This window comes from Pelophylax lessonae (assembly GCF_965119305.1).
Source record: "Pelophylax lessonae genome assembly, chromosome: 10".
NCBI lineage: Eukaryota > Metazoa > Chordata > Amphibia > Anura > Ranidae > Pelophylax > Pelophylax lessonae.
In genome coordinates this window covers 14,138,556-14,162,739 of record NC_138777.1, presented here as the reverse complement: position 1 = coordinate 14,162,739, position 24,184 = coordinate 14,138,556, and the positions used below count along the sequence as shown (strand labels likewise).

The window sequence follows — 24,184 nt, the reverse complement described above, 5'->3', positions numbered from 1 at the left end:
AGATTGTTGGTGGGAATTTGTGTCCATTGAGAGGTCAGGCACTGATGTTGGAGGAGACCTAGCTCATAATGGGTGTTCCAGTTCATCTCAAAGATGTTTGGTTGTACTGTGCTGGCCAGAAATGGGTATGCTTCTTGGTCTACTAAAGTTCATTAAGAGCGTGATGGATTTTTCATTAACAAGAAGCAATGCAGCATGCAGTAAAATGCGCATGTGTAGGTGTAAATGGGCTCTTAACTGCATACTTTTTCCAGGTCAATGCATTTTGGATATGTTGACCTTCGTTCTGCCTTTCATACATTGCAAAGTGTACAAGCCTTAAACAGACCCTGTCATGTAATAAATTGATTTCAGGAAAGCGCATACCTGGAGAACAGGAGTCTCCAAACTTTCCAAGGGTTGGACTGTGGCCATTAAAAGTAGGAAATGTCCCAGAATCAGTGAGAGTTGACAATGTCTCAGACTTGGTGGTCAGCAAAAGTAAAACAAAATTACATAACGCCTGTGGTCAGTAGCAGAAGGAATAGTAGTTGAAATAGTCATTGGTATTACTAGAAGTAGTGGCCCATTGTTGGTGCCAGTGGAAGGAATGGTGCCTCATTGTTGGTTTCAGTGGAAAAAATGGTGCCTCATTGTTGGTGCCAGTGGGAGGAATAGCGCTTCATTGTTGGTGTCAGCGGAAGAAATGGTGCCCCATCGTTGGTGTCAGTGGAAGAAATGGTGCCTCATTGTTGGTTTCAGTGGAAGAAATGGTGCCTCATTGTTGGTGTCAGTGGAAGAAATGGTGCCTCATTGTTGGTGTCAGTGGAAGAAATGGTGCCTCATTGTTGGTGTCAGTGGGAGGAATAGTTCTTCATTGTTGGTGTCAGTGGAAGAAATGGTGCCCCATCGTTGGTGTCAGTGGAAGAAATGGTGCCTCATTTTTTTTATGTTACTGGGAGGAAAAGTGCCCCATTGTGGGAGTCAGTGGAAGAAATTGTATCTCATTGTTGGAGTCAGTGGGAGGAATATTGCCCCATTGTTGGTGTCAGAGGAAGAAATGGTGCCTCATTGTTGGAGTCAGTGGGAGGAATATTGCCCCATCGTTGGTGTCAGTGGGAGGAATAGTGCTTCATTGTTGGTGTCAGTGAAAGAAATGGTGCCATATTGTTGGTGTCAGTGGAAGAAATGGTGCCTCATTTTTTTTTATGTTACTGGGAGGAATAGTGCCCCATTGTTGGAGTCAGTGGAAGAAATTATATCTCATTGTTGGAGTCAGTGGGAGTAATATTGCCCCATCGTTGGTGTCAGAGGAAGAAATGATGCCTCATTGTTGGTGTCAGTGGGAGGAATAGTGCTTCTTTGTTGGTGTCAGTGGAAGAAATGGTGCCTTATTGTTGGTGTCAGTGGAAGAAACGGTGCCATATTGTTGGTGTCAGTGGAAGAAATGGTGCCTCATTTTTTTTTATGTTACTGGGAGGAATAGTGCCCCATTGTTGGAGTCAGTGGAAGAAATTATATCTCATTGTTGGAGTCAGTGGGAGTAATATTGCCCCATCGTTGGTGTCAGAGGAAGAAATGATGCCTCATTGTTGGTGTCAGTGGGAGGAATAGTGCTTCTTTGTTGGTGTCAGTGGAAGAAATGGTGCCTTATTGTTGGTGTCAGTGGAAGAAACGGTGCCATATTGTTGGTGTCAGTGGAAGAAATGGTGCCTCATTTTTTATGTTAGTGGGAGGAATAGTGCCCCATTGTTGGAGTCAGTGGAAGAAATTGTATCTCATTGTTGGTGTCATTGGGAGGAATAGTGCCCCATTGTTGGAGTCAGTGGAAGGAATGGTGCCTCATTGTTGGTGCCAGTGGGAGGAATGATGCCTCATTGTAGGTTTCAGTGGAAGCAATGGTGCCTCATTGCTGGTGTGGGAAGAAGTGACTTGTATAAATTGGAGTAATAGTGCCTCATATCAGTGGTAGGAACAGTGCCCCAAGGGCCGGACAAAGGCAAGGAAAGGGCTTCATCCAGGCTGCGGGTCATAGATTTGAGACCACTGCTGTAGAGAAAAGGCTGAATACTTATCTCCCTGCTGCCCTCAACACCTAACACTGCGCCATTGCAGGCAGATGGTGCCCCAAGGTCTGCCAGTAAAACGAACACTAGGTGAGAGGGAGGTACCAGTGAGGGCTGAGGGTTGGACCCAAGAGATTGGCGCTAGGGATGTTTTTTCAGGGCTGATACTGATTTTCCGGCCACCCTTCAGGCCGATAGCTGATATTAGGTGCCGATATTCTGCACATTTAACTTTTTTTTTTTATACTGTCCTTTTAAATTTTTTGTTTTTTTTTGGATCACTTTTATTGCTGTCACATGGAATGTAAACATCCCTTGTGACAGATGAATCAACAAAAAGATACATAAGTAACTATAAAGTATGTTACGTTGTATCTTTCTATAGTTTCATTAGCATGTGTTGTTTATAAACAGCGAGTCAGACTGCTTTTATGAAAGTAATTGTAAACCCACTTTGATGACTTTTGCCCATATATATGCCTTTAATAAGGCTTACCTATAGTTACTGTAAATATCTCCTAAACTTCCACTGTTTAGGAGATATTTACATTTCATGCAGCCGATGATGTCATCGGCACATGCGCGCTCTGAAGAATGCATGAGGTAACAGGGGTGCACGGTGATGTAAGGTGGGGGACTTTTGACTTCTGATGGTGGGGGGAGGGGGGGCTCTTGACATTGGATGTAAGGAGGGGGGACTGTTGACTTCTGATGGTGGGGGAGGGGGCTCTTGACATTGGATGGAAGGGGGGTGGGGGACTGTTGACTTCTGATGGTGGGGGGGGGGGTGGGCGCTCTTAACATTGAATGTAAGGGGGAGGTGGGGGCTCTTGACTTCTGATGGTGGAGGGGGCTCTTGACATTGGATATAAGGGGGGGGGGTGGGGGACTCTTGACTTATAACGGTGGGGGGGGGGCTCTTGACATTGGATGTAAGAGGGTGTGGGGGAACTCTTGACTTCTGATGGTGGGGGGGCTCTTGACATTGAATGTAAGGATGTAAGGGGGGATGGGGGACTCTTGACTTCTGATGGTGGGGGGGGGGGGCTCTTGATATTGGATGTTAGGGGGGATGGGGACTCTTGACTTCTGATGGTGGGGGAGCTCTTGACATTGGATGTAAGGGGGGGTGGAGGACTCTCAACTTCTGATGATGGGGGGCTCTTTACATTGGATGTAAGGGGGGATGGGGACTCTTGACTTCTGATGGTGGGGGAGCTCTTGACATTGGATGTAAGGGGGAGGTGGGGGCTCTTGACTTCTGATGGTGGGGGGGGGGCTCTTGACATTGGATATAAGGGGGGGTGGGGGACTCTTGACTTATGATGGTGGGGGGGGGCTCTTGACATTGGATGTAAGGGGGGATGGGGACTCTTGACTTCTGATGGTGGGGGAGCTCTTGACATTGAATGTTAGGATGTAAGGGGGGAATGGGAGACTCTTGACTTCTGATGGTGGGGGGGGGCTCTTGATATTGGATGTAAGGGGGGATGGGGACTCTTGACTTCTGATGGTGGGGGAGCTCTTGACATTGGATGTAAGAGGGGGTGGAGGACTCTCAACTTCTGATGATGGGGGGCTCTTTACATTGGATGTAAGGGGGATGGGGACTCTTGACTTCTGATGGTGGGGGAGCTCTTGACATTGGATGTAAGAGGGGGTGGGGGACTCTCAACTTCTGATGATGGGTGGCTCTTTACATTGCATGTAAGGGGGGTGGGGGACTCTTGACTTATAAAGGTGGGGGGGCTCTTGACATTGGATGTAAGGGGGGGTTGGGGACTCTTGACTTCTGACTTCTCCCCCTCTAAAATTTCTCTGACATAATTTGCAGATCCAAGTTCATCCCTTTGATCTGCAGATGAATGAACAAAAAGATAGACAAGTAACTATACAGTATGTTACATTGTATCTTTCTATAGTTTCATCTGAGCATGTGTTGTTTATAAACAGTGAGTCAGACTGCTTTTATGACAGCTGAAGCTGCTGACTTGGGTATACGGTGATCCTGGCGTTCAGTATCCAAAGCCGGCAATTACTGTATACTGGGAGGGGTGGGTCCCAGAAGGGAGGGGCGGGTCTCAGAAGGGTGGGGTGGGTCCCAGAAGCAGGACAGAGAGCCTGGACGTGCTACACACGCCCTGTATGCAGTGATGACCTCTCTTGGGTGTTCGTAGCATGCCCAACGTCTGCAACTAGGTAAACATTATTTCATTATCCCGGAGATGAGCTGTAATAAATCTCCTGATCCCTATTGATGATCTATATTTTGCTATGTCGGATTGCATTATGGCGTCGCACAGTCTGACCGTTCCTATTGGTCGATGTCTTTGCAGGTATCTGGCAGCTGCAGCTCATGTTGTTTAAGATCGCTCTCCTGCACGGTGTAGAGATCCACGTGAATGTCGAGTTTGTAAAACTTCTGGAGCCACCAGAGGATCAGGAGAACCAAAGTAAGTTTTTATTATAATAAATGTAGATTGTATCCCACCTCATTTACCAACAAAAGCTGGAACACGAATGCTTTGTTTTGATACGATTTATTCCAGCATGACAGCAGTATACAATATGGCAAAATGCGAACGTGTTTCCGCTGTAGCCTTACTCTTATTCCAGCATGACAGCAGTATACAATATGGCAAAATCCCAACGTGTTTCGGCTGTAGCCTTAGTCTTATTCCAGCAGGACAGCAGTATACAACATGGCAAAATGCGAACGCGTTTTGGCTGTAGCCTTTCTCTTATTCCAGCATGACAGCAGTATACATGGCAAAATGCGAACGTGTTTCGGCTGTAGCCTTACTCTTATTCCAGTATAACAGCAGTATACAACATGGCAAAATGTGAACGCGTTTCGACTGTAGGCCTACTCTTATTCCAGCATGACAGCAGTATACAACATGACAAAATGATAACGCGTGTCGGCTGTGGCCTTACTCTTATTCCAGTATGACAGCAGAAAACAACGAGGCAAAATTTTAACACATTTTGGCTGTAACCTTACTCTTGTTCCAGCATGACAGCAGTATCCAACAAGGCAAAATGTTAACGTGTTTCGGCTGTAACCTTACTCTTATTCCAGCATGACAGCAGTTTACAACATGGCAAAATGTGAACGCGTTTCGACTGTAGGCCTACTCTTATTCCAGTATGACAGCAGTATACATGGCAAAATGCTAATGTGTTTCGGCTGTAGCCTTACTCTTATTTCAGCATGAGGGCAGTATACAACATGGCAAAATGCAAACGCGTTTCGGCTGTAGCCTTACTCTTATTCCAGCATGACAGCAGTATACATGGCAAAATGCTAATGCGTTTCAGCTGTAGCCTTACTCTTATTCCAGCATGACAGCAGTATACATGGCAAAATGCTAATGTGTTTTGGCTGTAGCCTTACTCTTATTTCAGTATGACAGCAGTATACAACATGGCAAAATGCGAACACGTTTCGGCTGTAGCCATAGTCTTATTCCAGCATGACAGCAGTATACAACAAAAAAAATCTACAGCCGAAACGCGTTAGACTTTTTGCCATGTTGTATAATGCTGTCATGCTGAAATAAATCACATCAAAATGAAGCATTTGTGTGTCGGCTTTTCTTGTTACTTGGAAGCAATTGCATTGCATCTGGACATTGCAGCAACTCAGTTCCATATTCATTCCATTATACGGTAGAGCTAGGGTTTCCTGGCTGGAGGACGCCCAGCATCATCTTGCCTTTTCCTCCCCCAGCCTGGCTTTCCCTGACCCCGCCTCTTTTAGAATGCAGTCCTTTCGATCACGGAGGCTCAGCGTCACCTGTAGGTGTGACCTTTGCCTAGGAACACCCACTCCTACAGCCACCAAATTGAGGCAGGGCGCTGTGATGGATTCAGGAAGCTCTGTACAGCACCCTGCTGGCCCCTCCTACCTGCCATGATCTGTCTGCATTGCATAGAGAAGTGAAGAGACCCAGTGATGACATCATTACAAAAGGGCCCTTTCACACCTAGTTTTTTCCTGCGTTTTTACCCTGCAAGAAAAACGCAGGAAAAATGTTTCCCTTTAAATCCTATGGGACTGCATGGTGCATCTTTGCCTCACAAAAATGCAGCTTTCCATGGTAATGAATAGAAATTGCAGTAAAATCGCAGTAAAAACGCACGGTTTTTGCATTTTTGAGTTGAGTCACATGTCCATTTTTCACAGGTGCAGGCAACCCAAAAACGCACCACAAATGCACAGCAAATGCATCTGAATCCCAGAAAAATGTTTCTCTTTAATTCCTATGGGACTCTTCACACCACTGCATTACAGGGGCGCTGCGTTTTGAAAAATCCTGCGTGCTGCCTCTTAACTGCATCAAAAACGCTGCTTCCCAATGAAATTAATAGAAATTGCTGCAAAATCACGTTAAAAACGCACCATGATATTGCGTGTTTGTTGCATTTTTGAGTCCCGTCCAAACGCACAAACCAGAAAGCCGGAAATAAACGCACAATACAGAATGCGGCAAAAAACGCACACACTATAACGCGGAAAAAAATGCACACACTATAACGCGGAAAAAAATGCACACACTATAACGCGGCAAAAAAAAAAAAAGACACCCAAACCAGACCGTGGCAAAAAAATCGCACAAACCAGAATGCAGAAAAAAACGCACAAACCAAAACGCGGCGAAAAACGCACAAACTAGAACGTGGCAAAAAAAAAAAAAATGCCCAAACCAGAGGCCGGCAAAAACTGCACAAACCAGAGCATGGCAAAAAACGCACAAACTAGAACGTGGCAAAAAAAAAAAACAGAATGCGAGAACTAAATGCAGGAACCAGAATGCAGCAAAAAACACACAAATCAGAGCATGGCAAAAAAACGCACACACTATAACGCGGCAAAAAATGCACACACTATAACGCGGCAAAAAATGCACACACTATAACGCGGCAAAGAAAACACACACACAAGACCGCAGAAAAAAAATTGCAAAAACCAGAATGTGGAAAATAAATGCACGAACCAGAATGCAGAAAAAAAACGCACAAACCAGAACGCAGCAAAAACCGCACAAACCAGAGCATGGCAAAAAATGCACAAACTAGAACGTGGCAAAAAAAAAAACCTCACAAACCAGAATGCGAGAAATAAATGCAGAAAACAGAATGCAGCAAAAAACGCACAAACAGGAGCTTGGCAAAAAATGCACAAACCAGAGCACGACAAAAAAACGCACACACTATAACGCGGCAAAAAATGCACACACTAGAATGCGGCAAATAAACACACACCAGACTGCGGCAAAAAAATTGCACAAACCAGAGCGTGGCAAAAAATGCACAAACCAGAATGCGAGAAATAAATGCAGGAACCAGAATGCAGCAAAAAATGCACAAACCAGAGCGCGTCAAAAACTGCACAAACCAGAGCACGACAAAAAATGCACAAACTAGAATGTGGCAAAAAAAACGCACAAACCAGAATGCGAGAAATAAATGCAGGAACCAGAATGCAGCAAAAACAGCACAAACCAGAGCGCGGCAAAAACCGCACAAACCAGAGCGCGGCAAAAACCGCACAAACCAGAGCGCGGCAAAAACCGCACAAACCAGAGCATGGCAAAAAATGCACAAACCAGAATGCGAGAAATAAATGCAGAAAACAGAATGCAGCAAAAAACGCACAAACAGGAGCTTGGCAAAAAATGCACAAACCAGAGCACGACAAAAAAACGCACACACTATAACGCGGAAAAAAATGCACACACTAGAATGCGGCAAATAAACACACACCAGACTGCGGCAAAAAAATTGCACAAACCAGAGTGTGGCAAAAAATGCACAAACCAGAGTGTGGCAAAAAATGCACAAACCAGAATGCGAGAAATAAATGCAGGAACCAGAATGCAGCAAAAAATGCACAAACCAGAGCGCGGCAAAAACTGCACAAACCAGAGCACGACAAAAAATGCACAAACTAGAATGTGGCAAAAAAAACGCACAAACCAGAATGCGAGAAATAAATGCAGGAACCAGAATGCAGCAAAAACAGCACAAACCAGAGCGCGGCAAAGTAACACGAAAACCAGACCACGGCAAAAAAATGCACAAATCAGAACGCGGCAAAAAAACATAAATTGGAAGGTGGCAAAACGCGCTCCCTGAGTTACTTTGCGGCATTTCTTATGCGTAGGGGAAGCCCCTTGAAACCAATGGGCTGCCCTATACAGTACATGTCCTGCAAGAAAACACGTGATAAAAGACGCATTTCACATCCTCTACAGATGTCATCCAAGGTAAGTCAGCGCAGCAAAAGCTCTAACAACGGCCAATCTGGGGTCACGTTCTGGATGAACTTAGACGCTCCCGGAACAGGTCGGTGCCTTTCCCCATCTCATGGTAGCCGCGGGTGCGTGCCTGGATAAGCGTGGCGATTAATCCGGTCGGCGGGATAATTTTAGCCGGGACGGGTGTGAGGTTTTAGAATGATCACAAAGTGATGACAAATTGGAATTTTGGAGGATTCTGAAACCCGAGAGAATGAAAATGAGACGCCGACATTAAATTATAGCCTGTTATGTCAGCGGAGGGTCGGTGTCATATGCTGCCGGCGGCTCTCCCCACTCGTAAGTGGCGACACGGCGATTTGTAAACTGTTGGCGACTTGTTGTGTTGGGAACGTGTCTTGTAAATAGTGACATTCAGAGAGAGAGCTGAGCAAAATGAAAAATTTGGTGCACCGAAAGAGGGGTGAGAATCAGATACACTTTCCATGATAAGTAATGTATCAGTGTATCTCTTCCAGCTATTTATTACCTCTCCAGAAGGACAGCGCCATCTTTGTTCAAGCATCGTCCGGGGTCACCAATAGACATGTGCAGTTTGTTTAGTTCCGAATCGAAATTCAGAGATTCTAAAGTATCCGAATTTCCGAATTCCATTAGGAATTCGGTAGGATTTTAAACGAATCCAAAATAACGAAACAAAATTTCATCCGAAAGTCGAATCGAATTCAAAAATAAAAATAAAACATATTGCTGACTATTCCGGATTTCCTTCAAAGACTGTGAATGTGTCTTTGTGCCGGATCACACATTCCACGATGTCAGACATCGCATGTGATTCGCACCGCACTGCTGTTAACCACTTCTGGACCGGGCCTTTTTCTGACACTTGTTGTTTACAAGTTAAAATCAGGGTTTTTTTTTTTGCTAGAAAATTACTTAGAACCCCCAAACATTATATATATATATATATATATATATTTTTTTTTTTTTTTTTTAGCAGAGACCCTAGAGAATCAAATGGAGATCGTTGCAATATTTTTTATCACACTGTATTTGCGCAGCGGTCTTTCAAACGCAATTTTTTTGGAAAAAAATCACTTTTTTTGAACTAAAGTAAAGGTAGCCCATTTTATTTCTATAATGTGAAAGATAATGTTACGCCAAGTAAATAGATACCCAACATGTCACGCTTCAAAATTGCGCGAACTTGTAGAATGGCGACAAACGTTGATACTTAAAAATCCCCATAGGCGACATTTAAAAAATTTCTACAGGTTACCAGTTTACAGTTATAGAGGAGGTTTAGGCCTAGAATTATTGCTCTCACTCTAACGATCGCGGCAATATCTCACATGTGTGGTTTGAACACTGTTTACATATGTGGGCGGGACTTGCGTATGCGTTCACTTCTGCGCGCAAGCTAACGGGGACAGGGCACTTTAATTTTTTTTTTTTCCATTTATTTTATCTAATATTTTTATTTTTTACACAGTGTTTAAAAAAAATAAAAATTTGATAATTTTTTATTCCTATTACAAGGAATGTAATCATCCCTTGTAATAGAAATAAGCAAAACAGGACCTCTTTAATGTGAGATCTGGGGTGAGATCTGCCATAACCCCGTTATTTAACGTCAAAGTAAAAACTGCGGCGGGCGGTCCGGAAGTGGTTAATATGTTGTGGCTGTTATTAATAATAATATTATTTTTATTGTTATTGTTATTATTTTCAATATTATTATTATTGCTATTATCAATATTATTATTATGCAATAACGCCAATGGAAAAAGCTACTAAAAGCAAGTTTTTACAGCCGCTTTTTCCTGGCGTTAGCAGTGGCTCTGCAGCTCGTTTTTTTCTAATGCCCCGTGTGCACGGGGCCTAATTATTATATGTATTTTTATTATTATCGTCATTATTATTATTATTATTATTATTATTATTATTATTATTATTATTATTATTATGATTATTGTTTTTATAGGTATTATTATTATTATAATTATTATTATTATTATTATATTATATTGTGTCTGTTATTATTATTATTATTATTATTATTATTATATTATATTGTGTCTGTTATTATTATTATTATTATTATTATAATATTATATTGTGTCTGTTATTATTATTATTATTATTATATTATATTGTGTCTGTTATTAGTATTATTATTATTGTTGTTATTATTATAATTTTTATTATTATTATTATTGATATTATAATGTCATTGTTATTATTATTATTATTATTATTGATATTATAGAGGATTTCTATAGCACTGACAGTTTGCACAGCCAGTAGCCAATCAGATTGTCTGAACCGGATTGGGGTTTTACCTAGAACAGATTCATAAGACAAGTGCCCCGCACCCCGTCCGGGATTCCCCCGACTATAATGCCCCCCCCCCCCCCCTGTATACCATACATTACCCAATGACCTCTTTATTTTCCTTCCCCAGAAGTTGGTTGGAGGGCGGAGTACCTACCCCAGGATCACCCTTTATCGGAGTATGAATTTGATGTGATAATCGGGGCGGACGGACGCAGGAACACGCTGGAAGGTATTGTAATTAATAAAGGCGCCTATTCCATGGTTGCAAATTTTTCAAATTACCGCACCTGTACGGCGATCCGCGGAAGGGCTCCTGGGGGCGAGCGCCCCCCTAGGCAGCGGGGATGCCGATCCATGTGACTGGCGGCACCGATTGCCGCCGGGCACTCGCGATCGCTCTCCGCTGAGAGAGAAGGACGGTCAGCTGTTGTAAACACAGCCGACCGTTCTTCTCTCTGGAATGATCACAGAGCGCCTGTGATCCTTCTATGCAGGATCACATGTCTCTATGGCCATTTCACAAGCCCCTCCCACATACAGTTAGAAAACACCCCCTAGGCTCACTATTAACCCTTTGATTACCCCTAGGTTAACCCCTTCCCTGCCAGTGTCATTATTACAGTAACAGTGCATATTTTTAGCACTGATTACTGTAGTGATGTCACTGGTCCCCCCCAAAAGTGTAAAACATGTCAGTTAGGGGTCCGATCTGTCCGCCGCAATGTCGCAGTCCCACTAAAAATCGCTGATCACCGTTATAACTAGTAAAAAAACATAAAATAAATAAAAATTACATAAATCTTTTTTTTTTTTTTATGGGAATGTTATATAGCAGAATGTGAAAAATCATGTTTTGTTTTTTTTCAGAATTTTAGCTCTTTTTTTGTTTTTAGTGCAAAAAAAAATAAAAATATCACTGACCCCCCCCCCCCCCCAGTGTCAAAAGTATCAGTTAGGTGTCTGATCTGTCCGACACAATGTCACAGTCCTGCTAAAAATCGCTGATCGCCGCCATTACTAATAAAAAAATAAATAAATAAAAATGACATAAATCTTTCCCCTCGTTTGTAGACGCGATAACTTTTGCCAAAACCATTCAAAATACGCTTATTGCGATTTCTTTTACAAAAAATATGTAGCAGAATACAAATTGGCCTAGAAGGATGAAAAAAATAGATTTTTAATTTTTTTGGGGAATGTTATCTAGCAGAAAGTGAAAAAATAATATATTAACAATTCTGCTAGATAACATTCCCAAAAAAAAAAAAAAATTAAGTCTATTTTTTTTTCATCCTCTTAGGCCAATTTGTATTCTGCTACATATTTTTGGCAAAAAAATCCCAATAAGTGTGTATTGATTGGTTTGCGCAAAAGTTATCACGTCTACAAACGGGGAAAGATTTATGTAATTTCTTTTTTTTTACTAGTAATGGCAGCGATCTGCGATTTTTAGCGGGACTGCAACATTGCGGCTGACAGATCAGACACCTAACAGATACTTTTGACACTTTTGGGGGGGGGGGACCAGTGACATTTTTCCTTTTTGCGCTATAAACAAAAAAAGAGCGACATTTCTGAAAAAAAAAACCAATAATTTTTGTTTTCAGAATTTTAGCTCTTTTTTTGTTTAAAGCGCAAAAAATAAAAATGTCACTGGTCCCCCCCCCCCCCCCCCCAAAAGTGTCAAAAGTATCAGTTAGGTGTCCAATCTGTCCGCCGCAGTCCCGCGTAAAATCGATGCTCGCCGCCATTACTAGTAAAAAATATAAAATAAATTAAAATTACATAAATCTTTTCCCTAGTTTGTAGACGTGATAACTTTTGCACAAACCAATCAAAATACACTTATTGTGATTTTTTTTTTTTTTTTTACCCAAAAATATGTAGCATAATACAAATTGGCCTAAGAAGATAAAAAATAATAGATTTTTAATTTTTTTTTTTTTTTTATGGGAATGTTATATAGCAGAATGTGAAAAATCATGTTTTGTTTTTTTTTCAGAATTTTAGCTCTTTTTTTGTTTTTAGCGCAAAAAAAAAAATAAAAATATCACTGACCAATCAAAATACACTTATTGTGATTTTTTTTTTTTTTTTTACCCAAAAATATGTAGCATAATACAAATTGGCCTAAGAAGATATTTTTAATTTTTTTTTTTTATGGGAATGTTATATAGCAGAATGTGAAAAATCATGTTTTGTTTTTTTTCAGAATTTTAGCTCTTTTTTTGTTTTTAGCGCAAAAAAAAAATAAAAATATCACTGACCCCCCCCCCCAGTGTCAAAAGTATCAGTTAGGTGTCTGATCTGTCCGACACAATGTCACAGTCCTGCTAAAAATCGCTGATCGCCGCCATTACTAATAAAAAAAAAAATAAATAAAAAATGACATAAATCTTTCCCCTCGTTTGTAGACGCAATAACTTTTGCACAAACCAATCAAAATACGCTTATTGTGATTTCTTTTTACCAAAAAATATGTAGCCTAAGTGGATAAAAAAAAAATAGATTTTAAATTTTTTTTTTTTTATGGGAATGTGAAAAATATTGTTTTTTTTTTCATAATTTTAGCTCTTTATTTTTTTATAGCGCAAAAAAATAAAAATGTCACTGGTCTCCCCCGAAAGTGTCAAAAGTATCAGTTAGGTGTCCGATCTGTTCACCGCAATGCCACAGTCCAGCTAAAATGATGAAAAAAAAAAATAGATTTAAAAAAATTTTTTTTTTTTGGAATGTTATATAGCAGAAATTTTTCAGAATTGTCTCTCTTTTTTTGTTTATAGTGCAAAATATAAAAATCGCACAGGTGATCAAATACCACCAAAAAAAATCTCTATTTGTAGGAAAAAAAGGAAGTCAATTTTATTTAGGTACAGCGTCACACGATCGTGCAATTTTCAGTTAAAGTAACGCAGTGCCGAATCACAAAAAATGGCCTGGTCATTAAGGGGGCAAATCCTTCCAGTCCAGAACTGGTTAAATAACATTCGATTACAACATGTGTCGCACCTGTATATGTTATATTATTATTTATTAGCTTTTTTTTTTTTTCTTCTACGAAAGTGACGTTACCCTTTAAGTCTCCTTGCAATGTCATCTCTATCAGTCCTCGGTGTTGTCAGCTGATGGGTGACACGGCCGTTCCTCCGGAGGTGAAGGTTATTTACTAAGGTGTTTCCTGGGTGGTACAATACATGGGTGTATCCAGCCACCTCTCTGGATGACGGCGGCGATCAAACATTAGCTGGTGATATAACGCCAAATCCATCCCCGGGTCCTATAAAAAAACCTGAACTTCCTACAAAGAGACTATGATCCGCGCAATTTGTCACAATTGAGATTTCCTTTTAATGGCATTTATCAGGCGTCTTTAGTGTTTTAAAGGCTTTATTTAGCTTTACAGTGTATGTGATCTTTCCTAAAGATAATATATAATGTGTATATAATCCGTATATATACACTATGTTACCAAAAGTATTGGGACGCCTGCCTTTACACGCACATGAACTTTAACCACTTCTGAACCTGAAGATTCTCCCCCTTAATGGCTACGGCATTCTTTTTCGATACGGCACTGCGTTACTTTAACTGACAATTGCGCGCACCCAAAAAAATGAATGTCCTTATTTTCCCCACAAATAGAGCTTTCTTTTGGTGGTATTTGATCACCTGTGCGATTTTTTTTTTTTTTTAAGCTATAAAGCAAAAAAGAGCAACAATTCTGAAAAAAAAAAAAAATAATAATTTTTTACTTTCTGCTATATAAAATTCCCAATAAAAACAAATTTTCATCATTTTAGGCCAACTTGTATTTTGCTACATACTTTTGGTAAAAAAAAAAAAAATTCCAATAAGTGTATATTGATTGGTTTGCGCAAAATGTATCACGTCTACAAAGTATTTAGGGCCAAATAGTTTCATTTTAGTCTCATCTGACCACGGTAACCACTTGCATTGGCAGATTTACCCTCTTTACTGATCAGGCTATTTTTTGTGATATAGCACTGCGTTGCTTTAACTGACAATTGCACGATCGCGCAATGCTGTAACCAAATAAAATTGATGTCCTTCTTTTTTCCCCACAAATAGAGCTTTCTTTTGGTGGTAGTTGATCACCTCTGCGATTTTTTTTTTTATTTTTTGCGCTATAAAGAAAAAAAGAGGGACAATTCTGAAAATAAATAAATAAATAAATAAATAAATAAATAAATATATTATTTTTTTTTTATATATTTTTTTTTTTTTTTTTTTTTTACTTTCTGCAACATAACATTCACAATAAAAAAAAAAAAATTAAAATGAAGTCCGTGGCGGCCGCTCCGAGGTCGCGGTGCGAGGTAGCGTCGCCTGCATGTGAACGGGGGCTTAGCCCCCGTTCACATGCACGCGATCCGACTTCGGGTGGCGACCTCCGAGGTCGCGGTGCGAGCAGGGCGCCGCGACCTCGGAGCGGCCGCCACGGACTTCATAACATTGAAGTCTATGGCGGTCGCCTCCTGGTCGCCCCAACGAAGCTCCGGACCCTTTTTCTAAGTCGGAGCGACTTGTGTCGCTCCTATTAGAACGGGTCCGCAGCTTCCCTATGGGAGGCAACCTACGGCGACCTGTGAGGCGACCAGGTCGCCTCACAGGTCGCCTTAGTGTGAACGGGGGCTAAGACCCCGTTCACACTGGGGCGATCCGACTTGCCGGGGCGACCTCACAGGTCGCGGTGCGCAGCTTGCACCGCGACCTCGGAGCGGCCGGCACGGACTTCATAACATTGAAGTCAATGCAGGTCGCTCCAGGTTGCCCCAAAGAAGCTCCGGACCCTTTTTCTAAGTCGGAGCGACTTGTGTCACTCCTATTAGAAAGGGTCCACAGCTTCTCTATGCCAGGCTTCCTACGGCGACCTGTCAGGCGACCAGGTCACCCCAGTGTGAACGGGGTCTAAAACATATCCAAAAAAAATAAATAAATAAAAATTTCTTAAGTTTCGGCCCATGTGTATTCTGCTATACGTTTTTGGTAAAAACAAAATCCCAGTAAGTGTATATTGGTTGTTTTGCGCAAAAGTTATCGCGTCTACAAACTAGGGGAAAGAATTATGTAATTTTTATTTATTTATTTATTTATACTAGTTATGGCGGCAATCTGCGATTTTTAGGGGGACTGCGACATTGCGGTGGACAGATCGGACCCCTGACTGACATTTTTTACACTTTTGGGGGGACCAATGATATTACTACAGTAATCAGTGCTAAAAATATGCACTGCTACTGTAATAATAGGGTTCAGTATTGAGTTGGCCCACCCTTTGCAGCTATAACAGCTTCAACTCTTCTGGGAAGGCTGTCCACAAGGTTTAGCAGTGTGTCTATGGGAATGTTTGACCATTCTTCCAGAAGGGCATTTGTGAGGTCAGGCACTGATGTTGGACGAGAAGGCCTGGCTAGCAGTCTCCACTCTAATTAATCTCAAAAGTGTTCTATCAGATTGTCTTTATGAACATAGATATGCGTGTAAAAGCAGTCTCTGGTGTCACCGGAGTGCACAGAGGTCACTGAGATCACTGGAGACAAAGGAGCTCACAGAGAGGTCACTGAAGACACAAGAGTGCACCAAGGTCACTGGAGTGCACAGGGGTCACTGAGATCACTGGAGACACAGAATTGCACAAACAACTTTGGGGTCACTGTAGACAAGGAGTGCACAGAGGTCACTGAGGTCACCAGAGACAGAGGAGCTCACAGAGAGGTCACTGGAGACACAGAGGAGTGCACAGAGGTCACTGAGGTCACTGGATTGCACAGGGGTCACATACGTCACTGGAGACACAGGAGTGTACAAAAGACATTGGGGTCATTGTAGACAAAGGAGCGCACAGAGAGGTCACTGAGGACACTGGAGTGCACAGAGGTCACTGAGGTCACCAGAGACAAAGGAGCTCACTGGAGTCACTGGAGACACAGGAGTGCACAGAGGTCACTGGAGACACAGGAGCTCACAGAGGTCACTGGAGACACAGGAGCTCACAGAGGTCACTGGAGACACAGGAGCTCACAGAGGTCACTGGAGACACAGGAGCTCACAGAGGTCACTGGAGACACAGGAGCTCACAGAGGTCACTGGAGACACAGGAGCGCACAGAGGTCACTGGAGTGCACAGGGGTCACATATGTCACTGGAGACACAGGAGTACACAAAGGACATTGGGGGTCACTGTAGACAAAGGAGCACACAAAAGTCACTGGGGTCACTGGAAACATAGGAGTGCACAGAGGTCACTGGGGTCACTAGAGACACAGATGCCTACATAGGTCAATGGGATCATTGGAGACACAGATGCCTACGTGGGTCCATGGGGTCACTGGAGACACAGATGCCTACATAGGTCACTTGGGTTACTGGAGGCACAGTAGCTTACATAGGACACTGGGGTCGCTGTGAACACCTTAGCGCACAGAGGACACTGGGGCCCTTGGAGTGCACAGGGACCATATAGGTCACTGGAGACACAGGGACGCAGAGAGGACACTGGGGCCATTGGGATGCACAGGGGCCATATAGGTCATTGGAGACACAGGAGTGCACAGAGGACATTTGGATCACTGCAGATAAAGCAGCACACAGAGGTCATTTGGGTCATTGGAAACATAGAAGCGGACAAAGGCCATTGGAGACACAGGCGCTTACATAGCAGACTGGGTTCATTGGAGATACAGGAGCCTACATAGGACACTGGGGTCACTGGAGACAGGATCTTATACAGGACACTGGGGTCGTTGGAGATACAGGAACATAAAGAGGTCACTGGGTTCACTGCAGACACAGGAGCCTACATAGGACACTGGGGTCAATGGAGACTCAGGATCCTACATAGAACATGGGGGTCATTGGAGATACAGGAGCCTACAAAGGACACTGGGGTCACTGGAGACACTGGAGCTTACACAGGATACTGGGGTCATTAGTGATACAGGAGCGCAAAGAGGTCACTGGAGACAAAGGAGCTTACAGAGGACACTGGGGTCAATGGAGACTCAGGATCCTACATAGAACATGGGGGTCATTGGAGATACAGGAGCCTACATAGGACACTGGGGTCACTGGAGACACTGGAGCTTACACAGGATACTGGGGTCATTAGTGATACAGGAGCGACACTGGGGTCGCTGGAGACAAAGGAGACTACATAGGACACTGGGGTCGCTGGAGACTCAGGAGCCTACATGGGACACTGGGGTCGCTAGAGACTCAGGAGCCTACATAGGACACTGGGGTCATTGGAGATACAGGAGCCTACATAAGACACTGGAGTCACTGAAGACACAGGAGCTTATACTGGACTCTGGGGTCATTAGAGATACAGGAGCACAAAGAGGTCACTGGAGACATAGCAACTTAGAGATCACTGGAGACACAGAAGCCCACATAGAACACTGGGGTCACTGGAGATACTGGAGCTCACAGAGGTCACTGGGTTCACTGCAGACACAGGAGCCTACATAGGACACTGGGGTCAATGGAGACTCAGGATCCTACATAGAACATGGGGGTCATTGGAGATACAGGAGCCTACATAGGACACTGGGGTCGCAAGAGACTCAGAAGCCTACATAGGACACTGGGGTCACTGGAGACAAAGGAGCTTATACTGGACTCTGGGGTCATTCGAGATACAGGAGCCTACATAGGACACTGGGGTCGCTGGAGACTCAGGAGCCTACATAGGACACTGGGGTCGCTAGAGACTCAGGAGCCTACATAGGACACTGGGGTCATTGGAGATACAGGAGCCTACATAAGACACTGGAGTCACTGGAGACACAGGAGCTTATACTGGACTCTGGGGTCATTAGAGATACAGGAGCACAAAGAGGTCACTGGAGACATAGCAACTTACAGAGGTCACTGGAGACACAGAAGCCCACATAGAACACTGGGGTCACTGGAGATACAGGAGAGCACAGACGTCACTGGAAACACAGGAGTATAAAGTGGTCACTGGAGACACAGGAGCGCACAGAGGTCACAGAGGTAGTTTGAGACAGAAGAGCTTACATAGGACACTAGGGACACTGGAGACACAGGAGCGCATAGAGGTCATTGGAGACACAGGAGCTTGCATAGGACACTGGGGTCCAAAGAGCTTACATAGGATACTGGAGTCACTGGAGACACAGGAGTGTATAGAGGTCACTGGCATCACTGGAGACACAGGAGCTTGCATAGGACACTGGGGTCACTGGAGACCAAAGAGCTTACATAGGATGTCGTGGTCACTGGAGACACAGAAGATACTGCATCAGGGGGCTCGGGTTGGGTGTATCCACTCGTTGCTTGAATACCGACCTGCACAACGGTTTGCCATTTAAAGTTCGCACCAAGGAGAAGAGTTGTCTCCCGACTGGCCATGGTGCCACCACTGCGGTAGAAGCCAAAAGTGCTCCTAGCCACTCGCCAAAGTAGAGCCTGAAACATAGAAGAAGTGAGTGTGACCTTGCAGGAGTTTTTTTCTTCCCCACCTTATCCAAAACTAAAACCCCCCCCAAAAAAAAAAGTTTATGTCAGAGTATTGTTCTGCTCATCTCCCCTATTTGATGTGATTCAATGTATACAAACATTGCCATATATACAGTTGGCCCTTTAAACATGTGCATTCTTTTTTTTCCCCGCAGGATTTCGAAGGAAAGAATTCCGGGGAAAACTTGCCATCGCCATCACGGCTAACTTCATCAACAGGAACACGACGGCGGAGGCCAAGGTGGAGGAGATCAGTGGCGTGGCCTTTATCTTCAATCAGAAATTCTTCCAGGACTTGAAGGAAGAAACAGGTTGGTCCTGATTCTCAGAGCCGTCAGTCAATGGCGGCACATGACATGAGAACGCCGGCTGCGGGTCATTCGCTTTGTTTTCAAGGGTGACGAATAGTTCAGGAGGAAGTCAGTCTGACATAAATAGATCCTACCTGACAAAGAAACTTTCATTGCAGCTGTTGAATGAATACTACGCCATGTGTGTACGTCCTAAAGTGAATTGAAACCCCGACACTAACATCTTATTGAACCTCTACCAATTTACCCAATTGTCCTCCAGAAGGTTTTACCCCCTTCATGACCACGCTATTTTTTGCTATTCAGCACTGTGCTACTTTAACTGGTAATTGCACAGTCATGCAACACTGCGCCCAAATTAAATGTATATCTTTCTTCACTCAAATGCTCTATTTGAGTGAAAAAAAAATATCATTTTAATTTGGGTACAGTGTTGCATTTCTGTGATTTTGATCACCACTGTTCATTTTATTTTTTGCTATATAAACAATAAAAGACCAAACATTTTGATTAAAAAAAAAAAAACAAAAAAAAACTGTATTTTCTACTTTCTGTTATTAAAAAACCTGCCCAATAATATTTCTAAAAAAAAAAAAATGTATTAATTAAAATAATAAAATTAAGTCAAAATAATAATTTCTTTATAAATGTAGGCCATTTCTGTGCATTTCTGTGGTATTTGATCACCACTGTGAAAGAAAATAGGTGCGCAGTCCTGAAGTGGTGAGAAGTGAAGTGAAAGCAGCACTGAAATTTGAATTAAACGTGAGAAGATGGCAATATGGAAAACATTACCAAAGTGCGCTAACAAATAATGAAACAAATGTTCAAAAGGTACATGAATGATGACCAGATTTAAAAAATCATATACATTCAGTCCAAAACAAAAGTGCAAAAACTGTGAAAGAGTCTTTCTTTTCAAATTGGAGTGAAGGTAAGGGAGTGTTGGGAGGTGGGTGGGGCCTCGTCCCAAAAAATGATCCAAAGTGATTCTCAGTGGCCTGATATACACATGTGGACACCCAGTGTTAGGAGTGGACTCTTACCACAATGTGGAGAGATGTGAGCATGTACTTGGTTGTATCTAGAAGTCCCCAACTGATCAAGCTGGCAGGGATGGCTCTCGGAATGGACCGGAACAATCAGCTGCTTCCGAAGTGGGGGGGGATCTGTAGGCTTCCAAGCAGGGGGAGATGCCAAGACAGAGCAACCCAGAGGAAAGAAGAGGACTATAGTGCATTACCTTCGACTTTAATAATAATAAAACGAATGAGGGTACACTTACACATTCTGGACGAACAAACAGCAAATACAGCAAATACAGGGCGGTCGCGGGTGTCTGCAGTACAAACCGGGACCTATGACAGCACGGCTGGCTCCCCCCGACGCGTTTCCACTAACAAGTCGGCTTCTGGGATTGGAGCTACAGCCGCGCTGTCCACATCTCTCATTTAAGTGTTGGCAAGTGGAGACTTCCGGTGCGGACTCAGCGGGGACTCGGAAGTGCAATGACGCACTTCCGGTTGCGGAGTTGGCCAATCATAGCATATTCCTCCGAAGACCCGGACGTGCAATGACGCACTTCCGGTTCCGGAGACGGCCTATTATGATCGTAATACTTCAAAGACCCGGAAATGTTACGATATCTTTCCGGATTCTTGTTGGGCCAATTGCAGCGGATGTCAACAAAGCAGTTGATAGGTGGTACTAAAGTGTCCAGAAAAGGAAACGTACTTTACCTAACAATGCAAAGAAAGAAGGCAAGCAGTGTGGCCATGTTTACCTTTCTTAGCGGCTAAGAAGAGAATAATTTGATTAAAAGGCAAAAATTATGGTTAAAAATTGCTAATCTTCACGGTGAAAGAATTTTCTATTGGTGAGAATAAGCAATTATGGAGGATAAATTGTAAATGGCCACAATATGGACTAAAAATTAAAAATCCAATAGGTGGACAGTATTTTCAATCAAATGTTAAAAAAATGGATTTATTTTAAAATAATTAAAAAAAAAAAAAAAAAAAAAAAAACTTTTTATGTGTAAAACAAAATTGTTGGTTAGGGTGGATCGCAATGGAAATCTCCATCCGCCAACTGGTATATTTGATAACAATGCATGTATAAAATACCAAATATTCCATATATAAAAATATAAAAATTGTTTATAAAAATTTTTTTAAAAAAATTTTCAAAAAAAATTATTAAACACCAAATTTAAAGAAGGAGAATAATAGTGAAGGAGGAAAAGATGGGCTGAAAGAGAACAGACTATGAAAGAAAAATGTGTATCAGATTGTAGGAAGGACTAATCATTGTTTATATGGGCATTAATGTCCCACTCTACATTCATGCCCCAGGGCTGGTAACACTTTAATTCATGAATCCAAAACGTTTCGCGCCTGGAGATAGTCCTTTTCATATCACTCCCTCTCCAATGGGGGGAGTAGCCTTCAATCACGACAGCTTTCAGTTGTGCATAGTTTTGATTATGACATCTGTCGTGATGGGCTGAAAGGCTGTGTCCAGGGAATCCAATTTGTATGCTGGTAAGATGCTCCCCAATTCTTATACTAGGGGTTCTGATCGTTCTTCCAACATACTGCAACCCACATCCACAAGTAAGGAGATATATAGCTCCCCTACTTTGGCATGTAACAAAGTTTTGGATATCGTACTTTTTCTTGGTTACTGTAGAGTTGAAGGTTTTAGTTCTCTGTGTTTTCAACTCTTTACATACCCGGCATTTTTTACAAGGAAAAAAGCCTTTCATATTAGAAAACATTCTAGGGATGGCAGGCTTCTCAACTGGAGTAGGAGCAATCAGGTCTTTCAAATTCCTGGTTCTCTTATATATGATGGGGGGTCTTTCGGGGAGACTTGGTCCTAGGATTCTATCTCCCTTAAGTATATGCCAATACTTCCGGAAAGTCTTGTTAACCCATCTGTATCCAGTGGAGAAGGAGGTAACAAAGGCGTATTCGAATTTAGAAAAGGCACCAGTTTGTTTAGGTTTAGGGACCACTAGTTCTCTTTGTGGTACATCTTTAACTTGGAGGATGCTTTGTTCCAAAGCTTCTTTTTTGAAACCTTTTTCCAAGAATCTATCCTTCAATATGTCGCTCTGAACCTTGAAGTCGTGAGAGTCCGTGCAATTACGGCGGATCCTCCTAAACTGACTGGTGGGGACCGAAGATAGCCAATTTGGATGGTGGCAGCTATCAAGGGGGATGAACCCGTTCTTATCCGTGGGTTTAAAAAATGTCCTAGTGCCAAACTTACATCCTATCCTATAGATGGTAAGGTCTAGGAAGTTGATGGAGACCTCACTGAACTGGTAGGTGAGGCGAATGCCCCAATCGTTGCAGTTCAGTCGTTCCATAAAGAGTTTGAGGGAAGGGGTGTCACCCTTCCACAGCAGTAGGACATCATCTATATATCTCCTCCATAGGAAGATATTAGGTTCACGGTTATCATAAATGTTACGGTCCTCCCATAGTGCCATAAACAAATTTGCAAGGCTGGGAGCAAATTTTGCTCCCATCGCCACTCCAGTCTGTTGCAAATAGAAATTTCCACCGTAATAGAAATAATTGTGCTCCATTCCGAACTGTAAGAGCTCCAGAATGAACACTTTTTGTTTGAATGGAAGGTCAAAATGGTTGTCAAGGAAAGTGCTGACAGCTTCATATCCCATTTGGTGAGGTATGATGGTGTACAGGGATGAAACATCCGCTGTAACCATCAATACCTCACCATCTGTCTCCAGGTTGGTGAGTTCCTGGATGCACTGGGAGGTGTCTTTTAGAAATGCGGGGGTTTGTTGCACAAGAGGCTGGAGGAAATGATCCACATATTTACCTATACGTGAGGTGACTGAATCTATCCCACTTATTATTGGTCTACCTGGGGGCTTTATTAAGCTTTTGTGGACCTTGGGTAGATAATAAATGAGTGGGATTCTGGGGGCTAAGGGAACTAAATGTTCTTTTTCTTTTTCATTAAGAATGCCCTCTTCATAACCTCTCAAAATTAGGCGTTCAAGCTTCTTCTTGTATAGGTAAGTAGGATCATTTGGGAGGATCCGGTAGGTCTCACCATCAGACAATAGACGGTCCATCTCCTCCACATAGTCATCTTTTTTCAGCAGCACAACCCCACCTCCCTTGTCAGCTGGGCGTATGATTAAATCTTTACGCTCACAAAGTGATTTCACTCCTTCCATCAAATCTTTCTGAATATGGTGAGAGAATTTAGCTTCATCAAGGTCCTTCAAAACCAAATCTTTGAATACCGTGATGTTACTACTTTTGACACCTTGGGGATTAAAGAGTGAGGCATTTTTTAAATTGGTGTGACTGTAAGGAGAAACTTGATAGCTGGTATAGTTTCTTTCCTTAGCATTTGACAAAAAATGTCTCTTCACGTTTAATTTTCTGACATATTTGTGCACATCTATGAATGTGTCAAATTTGTTGATGCCTTTCTTTGGTGCGTATTTCAGGCCTTTGTCTAGGGTTCGTTGTTCTGAATCTGTCAGGGTGACTCCACTTAGGTTGAAGATGCCCTGCCCTTTCATCTTTTCCTTTTTCCTGGAGTCACCTCCCCTGCACCCCCTTGTTTTTTTCTTTTGCCTTTGTTGTGGCCCTTCCCTAAAAAACCCCTCGGTTTTTGGCTAATGGGGGTGTTGGTAGAATGATTATGTTGAGGTTCATAATCATCATCCTCA

The 24,184-nt window shown here is 42.6% G+C and overlaps 1 protein-coding gene across 4 annotated transcripts in view; it reads left to right on the top strand.

Moving 5' to 3' along the window:
- Positions 1-24,184, top strand: part of MICAL2 (microtubule associated monooxygenase, calponin and LIM domain containing 2) — a 398,277-nt gene that overhangs the window by 142,443 nt on the left and 231,650 nt on the right. For all 4 annotated transcript variants that reach the window (XM_082270277.1, XM_082270276.1, XM_082270279.1 and 1 more), the window contains exons 4-6: positions 4,382-4,498; positions 10,773-10,874; positions 19,306-19,461. In XM_082270277.1, coding sequence (XP_082126403.1) covers positions 4,382-4,498; positions 10,773-10,874; positions 19,306-19,461 — 375 coding nt within the window. The remainder of the gene's footprint in view (positions 1-4,381; positions 4,499-10,772; positions 10,875-19,305; positions 19,462-24,184) is intronic.